This window comes from Onychostruthus taczanowskii, unplaced genomic scaffold (genome assembly GCF_017590055.1).
Source record: "Onychostruthus taczanowskii isolate IOZ18803 unplaced genomic scaffold, ASM1759005v1 scaffold48, whole genome shotgun sequence".
Taxonomy (NCBI): Eukaryota; Metazoa; Chordata; class Aves; order Passeriformes; family Passeridae; genus Onychostruthus; species Onychostruthus taczanowskii.
In genome coordinates, this window is record NW_024502347.1 from 792,600 (window position 1) to 807,230 (window position 14,631).

The 14,631-nt window shown below is 36.2% G+C and overlaps 1 protein-coding gene across 1 annotated transcript in view; it reads left to right on the forward strand.

Annotated features, from left to right (window-relative positions):
* The window catches only part of CDK19 (cyclin dependent kinase 19), a 121,056-nt gene that overhangs the window by 49,215 nt on the left and 57,210 nt on the right, over nucleotides 1-14,631 (forward strand). Inside the window, exon 4 of the mRNA XM_041414840.1 lies at nucleotides 7,241-7,381. Within this exon, the coding sequence (XP_041270774.1) occupies nucleotides 7,241-7,381 (141 nt within the window). The remainder of the gene's footprint in view (nucleotides 1-7,240; nucleotides 7,382-14,631) is intronic.

Below are 14,631 nucleotides of genomic sequence, written 5' to 3' on the forward strand. Positions count from 1 at the left end.
GTCTCTGCCAAAGAGAACTGGTAAAGTTCTCAGGCTGTTGAATGTTAACTTTTTATTTTTAAAGGTCAAAAATTTGTTTTAAATGCCAGAGTTCCTGCTGTCTTATCAGCAAAAGAATAACTTCCTTTTTTCTTGAACTTTCATGGACATTCTTTATCACCCTAGTCTTATACTTCTAGACAGTGTACTGCTGTCCAGAACTTCCTGCATAAAGCTAGTGCATTTAAAGTCATTATTCAAATTTATATAAAATGCTTTAAATCCATAACGATTATTAAAATGGACTTCAGGAAAAGTTTGATATAAATGTCCTGGAGGTGAATTTTTTTTTTGTCAATCTAGTTACTTTTAGCCACTGTAGAGATTACAACATTTAGAACTTTTATTTTCTTCCCTTTAAAAGCAGATTTCTAATATTAAAAGTATTTACTAAAGCACATGTTTATAGTCCCACAGATAAACACACATTCAATGACTTCAGTTTCATAGTCTCTATACTTTAAACAGGATTTTTGATTTTAACCAACATTTTTATTATAATTTTAAAAAAACTTTTGGTATTGACAGGTTGTTAATATATTTTTCCTAGTTATGGTACAGAGTTAATTCCCAGACTCATTTAGTATGTGTGTATAAAGCAAAATTTTGAAGTTCCCCTTTTCTGGAAATATATGTTGTAATTTAAGTAAGAAGCTTCCGGATGGGTTTGATCTCATTCTGAAAGAGGGTGACATTTTTATCACAGTAAAAATGTGTTGAATGTGTTTTATAGCAATAAAAGCCACTGTTGTTTCTTAATAAGTACATAAATAATTAACTATGATTTGGTAATATTGAATGTGATGATACATTCAGTATCCCAGACCAGTTAAACCATGATCTATGAATTTTTTAGGTTTGGTTGAATGTTTCTTTTAGATTCCAGTGATCTCTAGCAACTAAATGCTTAGCAGCAAATACTACTGAGAAACGTGGAGTAAAATTAACCTTGGAATTATTGTAGATAATAGTAGAAATATATGGTTTATATTAAAAATAATCAACAAATAATGGAAAGAAGAAACTATTCTTCCTACATGTGAATTTCATAGCACTACTTGATGCTCTCAGTCTACAAATGAATATACTTAATTTCAGCTAACAACATTTTGAATAATCTTTTATGATAAATTGGGAGACTGTTGCATACTGGTGTATACAATAAATGTGTACATTTGTTTAATCACATGAATATTGTCTAACAGCTGAATTTTAACATATTCCTTAAATATGGTATAATCAGTTAAATCAGTTATAATTCCTTCTTCAACAGGCTTCAGTTTAGCTCTTAATCATAAATATAATTCAGATGCTAGTTGACAAATATCTTTATATACATAAAAATACTTTTATATATATAAAAGGTATAACAGGTTTTTTAATCTTTTGATTTTGTAAGTCGTGTCTACCCTTTTGCTGTAATTCAGGTGATTCTGCCAGGTGGTTTTCCATGCAGTCTTCTCTCTTGTATACATATATACCAATATAGGCTGCAAGAAGAGTAAAAGGCTCATTGAGACACAAGGGAATGGGCTGGCATAGGTCTTTATGTCATGATTGATTCCTTCAAGGTGAATTGGATGGGGTTTTTTGACCTTCAAAGTGATGGTTGAATTTCTTGCAGAGGGCAGTGCCATTCCTTGCCCATAGCTCTTTGTCATAGTCTCAAAACACACACTTGCTTTTTCTGCCAGACTTGTATGAATTTGAGGGTAGTTTATATGGACTAATTTCCTACCACAAAGCATGAGAAGTGGAGGAAACAATAGGCAGGAGCAGGCCTCAAAACAAAGGCAAGGTTCAAAAGCATAAATGTGTGAAAAACTAAAGTGAACAGTGATATATTTCACTTTTATGTGTACTGAAAGTGTAGATGAATTCTGATGATTTTTATGAACATTGTATAGAGTTATTTTGCAATATTTAGGGCCGAAAGATACTATAAGACCTAGAAAGATGCCAGCAAAACCTAGGAAAATTATACAAGATGTGTTTGTGGGGATGTGTTATATGGGATGTATTTGATCTGTGTTTCAAAGCTTAGATATGTAAGCAAGCTAGCATTAACAAAAGTTGATGTATTAAAGTTCCTTTCCCTGTTACTAAAAATGTTTACCTCTTGTCACTTGGAATAGGGTCTTTCATTAGGCACTTTGGTTAATGACATTTTAAAGAAGGTACTGATGATGGCCCTGCACTGGCACCATTTAGAGGGAACAAGCATGCTTTTTCCCTTTCTCTTTTGGAGGATAGTTTATTTTAATTGCTGTAATGCTTCCAAAATTGGAAACTAAAGTGGTTGCTCTAGAGGTACTTCTATCCACTTCTGTTTTGATTTTATTTTATTTTACTTGTGCTAAGTACATAGACAAAATTTTCTTAGTTTCTAAAACACTGATGTCTGAAATGAGTAATAAATGTAGGCATATCAAACTATGATTTATTTTTTGAAGATCAAACAAGGTACTTGTGTTCATTGGGTCTTTGCCTTCTCTTTTTGAAAATCATGGAAACAATGCATGGTTAGTTTTTATACCACCTTAAGATTTTAATTTGTTCTTTCATACCCTTTTTGAATGCCTTAAATTTAAAGTAAATGTAGTAATTTGAGGTGGTTTTGTGTTAAAAATGGGACTGGAAGCCATGTAAAATAAATCCTCTTGGCCTTAGTACAGATTTTACATGTATCCAAGCTTCCCTGTCCTCAATATTAAAATGTAACTTTATATTTATTGGCATAATATATTGACATAATTCTGCTTTATTCTCAAAGGCTGGATTAGGGATAGATAGAATGCAGGGATTTTGCTGAAGCATGGGAGCGCGTTTGCTTCAGCAAGGAGAGGCATCTGCATTGGTGTGATTGCATTTCAGTTTGAAGGAGATGCATGTAATTCTCAACAAGCACTGCCTTAAGCAGTGGAACTCAAGCAGTCAGGTTTTCTAGAGGCTTGTGTCTATGCATTATCTCATGTATATTGAGGTGGGAGCTCACTGTGACTTTGTTTAGTCAGAAATGCATAAAATCCCTCTGTTAGCTGGCTTCCTACTTTGGTGAAAAGTTTCTAGGTCTGACTTGTTTGTTTGCTTGTTTTAACCTCTGTCACACTGAACAGTAGTTCTTGGAATTGGGAATGAGATGACACAAACAGAGACTTGGAAGCCAACTAAAATTAGCATCTTACTGAATGCTCACTTAACTGCTGGGTAAATCCTAGGGATTTGAATTTGCTCTGTGTTGTTATGCATTATGTTTGCCTTGTTTGTGGTGGAGAATTTAGAAAATGCACATAGTTCTTCACCAGCCAGCTTTCAAAGCAATTTCAATGCACTAGGTAACATAGAAGAAAGCAGTCAAACTCCTAGATTGAATATTGTTTGATTTTATTTCCAAATGTCTGGTTTTGTTTCTCCTCTTCATTTTTTATCATTGCTATGGTCTTGCCTTTGCAAGAGCTAGAATCTTACTGAAGACTTACTAAAATAATGTGGTTCATCCAGTTTTCTTTGAAATTTTATTACTCTTTTTAAAGTCAAAAATGGGGAATAAGCAGTTAGTAAGTAAAACCAATAGTCCCAGGTACTGCAAGCAGCAAATTTTACCTTCCTTGCTTTCCTAGGCTTCTGTTGAATGTGTACTTTAATATTGGTCAGTGAAGTATTAATTTAATTTAGAATAAAGACTTAAAATCACTTCTATAAAGTTGCTGTCTTGTTTAAATTAAAACCAAAATAGGACATGCAATAGAAAAATGTTTACATTATATTTAATATTTAATAGTGAATACCTAATTGGCTCACACCATTTTTGGGATCCAGTCAGTGGCAGCATGTTTTTAAGATTTAGGAATTAGAAATATGGATACACAGAAAGGGAAAATGGTTACTTTTGCTGAATAGATTTCAATATTGCTTGGAGTTATGTTTACCTCTTATGGCATGTGTTCTTCTTTAATTTTGAAAGATTTTAAGTGTATCAGAAGAGAGCTTGCAGTGTTCTAATGAACTAATTAAAATGGATTTATGTCTGCATAACATTGTGGATGGGTTTCTGTTCTGTAGCGTGCAACTGGTATAGTGTGGACTGACAATAACTTTCCTCATTAATTTTGCTGAATGAGTCTGGGTGTTTTCCAGCTTTTTTGGCCAGGTGATCTGTCAGGATATGTGAGTTATCTTTAAGGAGTTGCAGTGAAAAAAGACACGGGGAATACTGAAGCTTTTTGACCCTCTTCTTATTGTCTTGTTACAAATGTGCCTCTGACTTGCCTGGATTGTGGAAGTCCTCATGTTTTGTCCTTAATGGCTATTCATTAGGGGTAAGATTCAGCAAAGCACTTGAGTATACCTAAAGGTTACAAACTGCAGTGTCCAAGTGCATCTCATGCTCCCTAGAGAGAGAGACAGAACGTGCTTCATATCTGTCATGGTTCAGATTTGTACTCAACTCACAGGACAGTCTTAATTTTAATATTCAGCAAAAAGACATATTGAATGAGAGAACTGTACTTTTGAAGTAGACTGGTGGTTAGATCAATTTTCTGGGAAACGGGAAATGCAGTCTGTAATTCCTGTAAATTATTCCATGCCTTTATTAGGTCTAAGGTTCTGGCTGTTCTGTGCTGTACTTGAAGCAGCACCTGTTTGCTCTTCTATTTCTTAGATGGACACTGCCATTAAAATTGTTGTTTAGTGTTTGTTAGGTGTGTTGTTCTTTCTTCATATGGCTAGTTCCTTACAAGAAATTGGATGAACTACTTTTTTTTTAAGACAACTTTTCAGTGTAGGGCTTGGTCACAAACATTGTGGTTCATTCCAGTGTCATGGGGCAAACCTAGCTTTTCAGTTCCCTATACTACTGACCCTGCAGTATATTTTTAGCTTTTATTCAGTTCTCTAAACTGTGATGGTTGCAATCTTTTGGATATAAACTTCCATAGAGTAAGCTGGCAACAACAGATTTTATTTGATTTTGCAGGAAATTGGATTTTACCTAGTGGTGATATTGCTTGCTTCGAGCAAAACTATCCATTTTTATTTGCTCTTGCAATTCAATAACCCTTTCAAGAAAGGAGCTTGTTTCCTTAGCTTTTCTAACTGGGAGCCACATGGGAGGGGCAGGGATAGAAATCCAATGGCATCAACCTGGTGCTGCCTCACTCCCCACTTCCAGAGGTGGCAGAGCCACATGTGTTGTTCTTCCTCAACACATCTGTGGTTAATTGTGTCCCGTTCTGTCTCATGAGACTCCTTCATTTTCTCTGTGCCTAAGGAGTAATGTTTTGTGTGGGTAGTAGATGGTTTTTAGATGGGTATAGAAATCCCTTCTAGTGATTACGTGCACCTTGGAAAAAAGGGCAGGACTGGATTTATAGGCCTCTTTGTATGACCTTTGCCTTTTGGTTCCTATGTATTTAATTTTTCATTTGCTGTATTAATAAATATACTAATTTGTGAGTTTGTAAAGCATTACTGCATTACATATGAAGTTTGCTATCTGGTGAGCATTGTAGTACTAGGGATTCTTAGTTGAAGTTACGAGACCGAGTCTTCTTGTGACATCACAAAAAAAATTTTCTAAGGAAATAATCCCTTAAAGTATTTCAGTACAGTTTCCAGAGTGATTGCACAGCTGAAGATCAGGTACTAAGAGCTTGTCTTGTTTATTGAGCCTCATGAGTATATTAAAAACTGACAATCCTGTAAATTTCTACTGTGTTTTAGTACAAAGGCATAAGTACTGTACATTTACTAGTGGAAGGCTCTGTGGGAACATTGTTGATAGGGAGTATGCAGACTGTTTTGATTCATTTGGTGTTTTCTGCCTTTCTTCTCTTTAAACACTCCTGTTTACGCTTTTGCTAAGTAGTTTGACAGTGGCTACAGTACTGCTGACAGCCAGAGGTAGCATTTACCATGAGTAAACATTAAGTCATTCCCATTGTCATTGGGAGCAGTAGTGACAAACTGGGTGGGGAGTGGGGATGGTGAAAGGAGGGAGCAGTGGTCTAATTAAAACACAGCCTTTGGCTACCTCTTTAACCTGGGAAGGGAGAAGATCTTTAGCTAGACAAATCATATTTTAAAAAATGGGTAAGAATAGTCCTACTCTAGCATTTTGTATTGTTTTCAGTAAAAATGCATACTGCCTTTATCATTTCCACCTTTCAAAAGACACAGAATTAAAAGCTATTTTGTTATTTGAGGTGCTTCGTTGAATTGCCTTCAAAAAGGAGATTTTTTTTTCCCATCTGAATGAACATATTTAGTTGTTTGCTGGATGACCATATATTAAGATTGGATTTGTGCCCTGCATAGCCCCACCTTTCTGAGGATTGAAAAGGTAGAATGGCCTGACTCCAGTGTATTTCTTGTGCAGTGTAGCAAGACCAGACCTCACTCATCATTTCCACATTGATCTTAGAATTAATTAGTTTATGACTATTTTATGATCTCTCAGCAGTCTTTCAATTTTTTTTCATTCCTTCAACTAATACTGGGGTCCTTTACTGCATTCTATGTTTTCAAGTGGTGTTTGTGCTCTAGTGGGCAGACTGACTTCTGTAATCCAAGAGCCACCAGTTTGTTATTATCAGTGAAGCATGCAGCCATAAATTGGGAGCAAGAAGACGACCATTTATAGATGTTTGAACGTGATCTCACCCAAATGTTGCGGTGTGGGGGTTTTGGAGTTATACCTTCCTCCCCTTCAAATAGTTATTAAAATATTTATTTAATCTGTCTACTGGCATCCTGATTTTGGGATGATTAGTAGTTGCAAGTATCTAGCCAGGGTGTTTTTGAAGAGGAGGAGGGAAAGTCTCTATGAAAGCATAGAGTGTAGTCCTCCTGCTGGTAGATACTCCTGGTTTGAAAGGTTCTGGTCTAGCTGCCAAGGGTAAGAGGATGCCATATGGGGAGAAAGGAGGAAGGAGAATCTCTGAGACCATTTACTGGAGGTAAGTAGTCAGTATTTAGATATTAACAAAAATTTCATGGTTGTTCTTTGAAGCAACTCAGAGAATAAAAACAATTTTGAGAGAATTGTGAGTGCATCACTATTACTTTAATTCCAAAGTTCAACAAACTCTGTATCTCATTCCATTATTTAGTGTTAGTAGTTAAAATATCCCAAAACACCCAACCTTCTCACCTATCTATCACCTAACTTTCTTCATGTTTCTACTTGTTTTATTTCTAGCATATTATCAAGTTTCACCGTGCCTCAAAAGCAAATAAAAAGCCCATGCAGTTGCCAAGATCTATGGTTAAATCCCTACTCTACCAGATCCTCGATGGAATCCATTACCTCCATGCAAACTGGGTGCTTCACAGAGATCTGGTAAGTGTGGCATGTGATACCTGCCTAGGAGCGTTGCACGTGCGTGTTGTTGGGTAGGACAAGAAAAGCCCCTGTTAGTAATCTTGCGTATCGATCCCTACAGCTCTTCCTGTTATTGTTGCAGGAGCCCAGTTGTGACTTTCAACATGAAAACAAACTATGCTTTCACATTGTTTTTATCTGAGTCATCTGAGCTCGGACAATGATGCCAGATCCGGTAAAGGGATTGCAGATATCAATATCCAAAAACAGTACGTGAGACAGGTGATTGTATGTTGGTTGAACATTCTTACAACTTTTCACATGACTTTGAGAAGGCATCTAAATAGGAGAGTGATTGATACCCTTTTACATTGTTTGGCTTACGTGCAACTTAGCATAAAAGCTAGTGACAGAGTAATTTTTTTCATGGAGTATTTCTTTTCCATGTGGCATTTTTTTCTGACCGTGGGAAGAGAACTATAAAAGAGTTATCATCATGAAATTTCTCATGACCTGAAGTAGCTCTTGAAGTTGATTGCAGATTACAAGGGCAGCCAGTTGCCTTGTCTCTAGTTCCCCTTTTCCCCTTAAAGTTTTCCATTGCTCCTTGTAATTACGTGAAGTGCTACTGTGGTTTATGAAAAGAATACTAATACAGGTTTGCTTCCACTTGCATTCTAACTAGAATGTTTGGCATGAAAAGATGTGATGGTTAATATGCCAGACAATGCTCTTAGGTATGGTAATCTGTGTCTAAAGTCACTGCTTTTATTTTGGTTATTTTTGGTTTTTCATAATTGCCCCAGTATGTCAAAATAGGGCTGCCTGTCCAGAAACCTACAGTCACTTATCATTAATGAGTTTTTAATAGTAAATGGGGACTTGAATTAATTTTTGGTTGTAGGCCAATTTTTTTTTTTTTTAAATAAATAAGTAAGGCAGGCCTGGAATACAAGTCACAAACATTTTCTGAACTGAATTTTATTTAATTTTTTTATAGTACGTAACAACAGTGGCCAGAGCAGGTTTCAGTTTCTGTTATGGATTTTTTTTTTTTTTTTTACTTTTTTCCTTGGTTGTTTTTACATTTTCTGAACTGAATTTTATTTAATTTTTTTATAGTACGTAACAACAGTGGCCAGAGCAGGTTTCAGGTTTTAAATTCCAGATGTTAGTATATTTGGGAAGGGATAGGGGGGTGTGGTTTGCCTTTGGAATAGTAGTCATGACCAAAAAACAGGAAGCACATACAATTCTGATTTTCACGTTACAATTAATACTTTCCTAAAGAGTCAGCTGCTGCTTTGGCAGAGTGCTCAGCTGTGATTAGCTACAGCTTGAGAAGGAACACCTGGAAAGTCTATATCCAGCTCTATGGGAGACATACCTCTTCATGGAACTGTTTATTACATATACACTTAAATGCCATACATGAACTTGTTATTTTGATAGGAAATAAAGATGGTATCTAAGATAATAACAACAAATAGCCTTGAGAATTTTCTTGCTGGTGTTATTTTCAGCATCTAGCACCAGGTGTTTTACGTGACTAATGCTGCTGCTTTACAGTTCTTACCTGTTGCTGATGAGTTGCAGCAAAGCTATTGCCTAATGTCTTTGTCTTTTCTTTTGGAATGTTGGGAGATGATGGTTGCTGCTGTGAAAAAGACCGTTTTTTGGTTCTGGATTGATAATGCTTGAATGGTGTTGGCATAATTGAGAAGGGAGAAGAATAGTAATTTGTGAAGTCTTAGTGTGTTCTTGGTCTGCAGATAAATGTAAACTGATGGATTCTGGGATGCCTCAGTATGACAAAGGAAACCATTCAAAAATTGCTTTGATACACTAGTGATTTAAAAGTATAATCAGAATCCTTTGCCTTTTAAATTTTTTTTTTCTTCAGAAATCCAGAAAAGTTCAGGCATGTCAAAGAGTTATATCTTGACCATGGTAAGAAAAAACCTGATGTTATCCTGGATGTGTCCTTGTGTCTGCACTTGAAATTAGAGGTTAATATAACTAGCAACCAATTTAAATCCTGGATTAACCAAGATTTTTTATTTATCTGTAATTTTTATTCGTATGCTCATGCTTCTGACTTTTTGCTCCTAAGAAGTATACCTTGGGTGAAATTTCACTGGAATCAGTTTCTTGCATAATACATAAAACCAGCTCCTCAGTGTCTTCTTAAGATGGGGAACAGGTTTTGGTGGTTTTCTCTTAGCTGTTTGGATTTACAGCTGCTGGAAAAAGTATTTTTCTATTTTATGTAAACCAAGTTTTGCATCAAAACACCTTGTACTTTCTTGGTTTAATATAACTCTGTTCTTACTATTTTTAACCTGTATTTGGATGTAGACCAAAAATGGTGACATCCATAAAAGTCATGTTATGCTTATTTCATTGCTCAATAAAATTAGATTCTCCAAGAATATCATAATATTAGTCAAATTCTCCTGAGCCATGGAAATGACCTCTGTAATTTATTTAACAAATGTTGTGAAAAAACAGAAACCTGGGAGGTTAAGTACTTGCTTAGAAGTATTTGAAGAACATTGTTTAAATCTTAATTTACTACTGCCTTAAATCAAAGAGGTTTTTAAAGAAGTTGGAATACCAAGTTTGTTACTTTAAAACATTAGAATTACTAAGGTATTTTTAGTTAAATCATTTTTAAGATCAGCTGTAGCCAGCAAGTGTATGACAGGGTGATAAAAGTGGTGAACAATGTGAACTTGCCAACTTGAATTCCTTGATGTCCTTTCCTTGGGCTGAGCTCATTGATGGCTGTTGCCACAAGGACACCGTCTCCTTCCCTTCTTCCCCACCTGGCAGTGACACCCTGCAAATGGCCTGGCAGGGGACACTTACCTGGCTCCTGGTGAGCTCATCCAGGGAGTCAAACCCACACCAAGTGTCACAGAAAGCTTTTCACCTGCAGAGCTTGTTTTCTGCAGGGTTAGGTCCTGGAGGGACCTCATTGAGGGCTTAGCTGGATGTGCAGGAGCTGGTGCAGAGGCAGCATGAGGCGGGAGGTGGTGGCACAAAGCTCAACAGAGGCCATTCCAGCATCACCTGTCATTAGATCTGGTTATTTTATTGTTAAAATGCACTATTTTGATTCTTAGGAGGGAGTGCAAGTGTTCTTAAAAGATTAAATTGGTATAACTTTGTAATGCAAGACTTACAGCAGTTTAAGACTGCCAATACAAGTCCAGCTTTAGGAAAGTGCTCAAATTGAGGCAAACACCAAATAGACTTGTACTCATGCTTCTAGAAATTGGAAACTAATTTAGTGTTGTGTATCTTTCAATATTTTGTAGTATTTGGGTTATTTTGAGTCTGGCTTTTGTAGCCTGAGAGTAGCTGTAAGGTGATAAATTACTTTCTAGGTATTTTTTTTTAGCTAAGCTCTTAATTTCTCTCAGTTAAAAACCGTTCAACCTTTATGGCAAGATTCAAACAAGTACAGACTTAGGTTACTTATTTCTTTGAATAGCATTGTGTCAGTTTATACACCTTGGAGTTGACCTAAGTCTGTGAAAATCCATACATTTGTTCTCCTGTGAGCCCATTTTGAGTGGGATTTTGCTGTTGAATTGCATGTCATTGGGCAATGATAATTTTACCTTTTCAGCATAGCAACGTTCCTGAAAGCCATGCACAAGAGGAGGGAGGATTTGCTGACTTTGTTAGCTGCTGGAGCATTTCATTATGAACAAGAGGTTAATAGAGATAGACACTGGAGAAAAAACCTTTGAGTACTAAGCTTTTGGCTTTTTAAACTACTCTGAGTACACTGTGGGCTGTCTGCTTGAACGGTGTCTAACCAGCACTCTGTACCCTGAGGTAAGAGCAAGCACTTGAAGTACACTATTTCAGAGCGTTCTGAGGTCTTTGTCCCCTCCTCCCCTAGAAGGGAAATATTTAGATTTTACAGGAATGTTCAGCAAAGGTCTTAGTTTGCTGAGATGTCAAAAAATTGAGGTCTTCCATATAGTGTTTGCCATGTCCATGGTAGCAACTGAAAGGATTTGAGCACTTTCTTGTTCTAACAGTCCTTCTGTAGATTAGTTGCTTAAGGTCAAAAGCAGGTAGAGACCATATCCTTTATAACCTGATAAAAGCAATTTCTATTTGTAACAGAATGTATTTTCCTGAAGGGAGGTGTTATCTATGGGATGTTTGAAGTGCACAGATGTGGAGAAATTAATTTAATGTTCCACTTACGTACCTTGGGCATTTCTTTAGAATTCTGCTTAATATTAAAATGACTGGTTGAAAAATGAATATTGGAAATCAAGCTCACCAGAGAAATGCAGATTTCTTTTTCCCCTTGCCAAGGAGTTAAATGGTTGCTGTAAGGATTCTGAAGTAGAAACCTTGCTTGTGATGATGACATAAAGTAGCTTTCTAAAATGAGTAAAGTTGCTTAAGTGTTTTTATTATATAAACATTAATCTGGGCCCCCCTTTTCACTCTAATTTCATTAATTCACTAGGGAGAGGGAGAAGCTTTTTATATTTTTTTTATATTCAGCTTTTTTATTACCATCTTGCTGTCTCTTAAAGAAGGATAAAATAATATCTGTGTTCTATCTGTCTTTGTTTCAGAATGTCATCTGTATTGGGAGAAGCTGTTTTCATTGTGTGCTTAAGCTAAGTGGTTTCTGTTTCTTTATGGAGTGGATATGGCAGGGTCTATGTGCTTCTCCCACCTTCAGAATTTATGGAAAGCTAATCTGGGCATTTTTTGGTGAAAGGACGTAGCAGACAATAGAGGCTGACATAATTCTGACTCCCCATATCTGTCTGCATAGTAAATGTCTGTATGCAGCCTTTAGGACAATCAGATGTGTGAGCCCTCAGCTTCAGGCATCTTATCCCCTGGATACCCAGCTGGTGTAGGAGTAGGAAGCCAGGAGTATCTTTCCAAGGATAAATTTTGAGCAGAGCCAAGAGATGCCAGTGTGGTGTCTGGCTCCATCTGGCCATGACTGCACTCAGGGCAGACTGTCTTCTCCAGTAGTTCTGCTCCACATCTCTTGTGGAACTATGTGGAGTGGACAATGCAGTATTGCTGCCTCTCAGAGTTTTCTGGAATCTGCAGCCATCTGGAACTTGAGTTTTCTTCTGTCAGAAGTCAAGCAGAAAGGGAAAACCCAAACTGAAGTGGTCAAACAGATAATTTTCTGTAGGAATCAGCAACTTCTCTTTCCATACAAGCACAGCCTATTCAGTAATTATTGAACTAAATAGGTTTTCATCCTCTAACTTTGGTAATTTATGGGGTTTTTAAAAAAATATTTTTGTTTTTTCAAAATAAGTATTTTAAATGACCGATCACAATGTTTCGGTGGAATAGCAACTTTTTAGTAAATTTTCAGTAATTCAGTTATATTAAATTGAATAAAGCTCTAACAGTTTTCAGGTTTTTAGTTGATTGATTGACTTTTAGTTTAGGAAAAAACCCCTGGCCATTTTCTCATAGTAATCCGTTTCTAGCCAGCCTGTAAATATGGAGTCTCTTACCACAGACCTATACCTGGACTCTGCTCTAAACTTTGCTCCCGCATTACACAACTGACTTAACCTGTCTTTGCCTCTGTTTCCCAATCTGTTACCTATTTATGGGTCTGTTTTGTAGCTCACTGCTTAATGTGCTATGAAATTGGTTTAGTATGGTATGGCTTATATAGGTGACTTATTTTTGCTGTTTGATGCTCTTCTTCTAAAAATAAAAATAATTGCATGTTGTTTGAAGGCACCAGAAGACTTAAAATTTGTTGTATAGATACTCACTTTTTTGCTTCTGCTTTTATGCTTTCATTTCAAAGCCTTTGATAAGTAAATGTTTATTTATTTTTATAAATAATTTTTTTAATAATTATTAGTTCATATCGCTTAAATACTTCCTCCACTTCCTCCCTGTGCCCTCCCAAGATTTTCCAGTAAATGATTAGAAAAGTTACACAAAAAGTAGCAGCACTGAAGTGTTTTTTTAAATTTCTCACTTGCATTTTGCTATGCAAGTAAACTGTGGGTTTGAAAAATAAAATGTAGATAGATGAGTGTGGGAAACTCCCTTTCTACTAGCAATTCTAAAATGGGATTTTTATATGCTGATATCAAAAGTAAATTTAGATACAGGTTCATGCATCCCTCTCTTGACAGGCAGCTGCTGTGTAGGAATGTAGAACTGTTGGGTCCTGCCTTCTGCCAGTAATTTTGTACTGGCTTGAAAAGCTTCTTGGCCCTGTTGCACCCATTTGAGCATGCACAGGACTCCTATAAATAAATACCGAGTCAACCTGTCTACCAGTTTGTTTAAACTTTTAAAACCCACTGTAATTGTAATCCCCACCATTCTGTGTCATCGTGTGTGTGCGTGCATGGGAAGGGCGCAGGAATATGTCTGGGCATGCACTCCTGACTGCTATTCTTCCCGAGCCATGTATGGATCTGGACTCCTAATCATTTATTTTTCCATCTGCATGATCTCTTTGGGATGGATGACACTTTCCACAGTGTCAGAGAACCATATGAATGATCATACTCAGCTTGCAGATTTCCCAAAAGAAAGAAAATGCAAGCTAAACCCACATATTTCAAGAAATAAGACTCCTTTGATGACTTTAGAAAGTGACTTGAATTTACAAACTGAAAGGTCAACACATTTTTCTTCTTTTATATCTGGTTAGAGAGAAGATAATTTTTTTTATTTACTGGTGAGGAAGAGCAGTATGTAGGGGCCTATACATGTACATGCTTCTAGATAGATAAATGAACCAGAAATTTGACATGCTGATTAACAAACTGAATTTTATCAGCATATACTTTTATTTTTTTCTTTTTAATATTAAACATGCATTAAGGGCACCTCTTAAAAATGGTGCGTTTCTCATTACTCTGAACTTTGCTTTTGTCCTTCAGTTGCAAAAACTAATCTTCACATGATTTAAAAAGGTATGTGCAGATTGTTACCTGTGTTGTGTACATGGAAACAGCAATTTTTCCATGGCTGACTAATGCATACCTTTTGGTTTGTGGCAAGAGTATTAAGATGTTTGTAGATTAATTTTTACTAATAAAAATAATTACAGTTGAAGAGAAATGCTTTACCTCAGGTTCTGAAACAAGCTTATGCTCATAAAACCCTGACTGGATATAAATTCAGATGAGTCAGAAGAAACAAAGGGACTGATTTAATGTTCATTTGGCTGCATTTTGCTGCTAAAGTCAACAGATGACATATGGCCTGTGAACTTC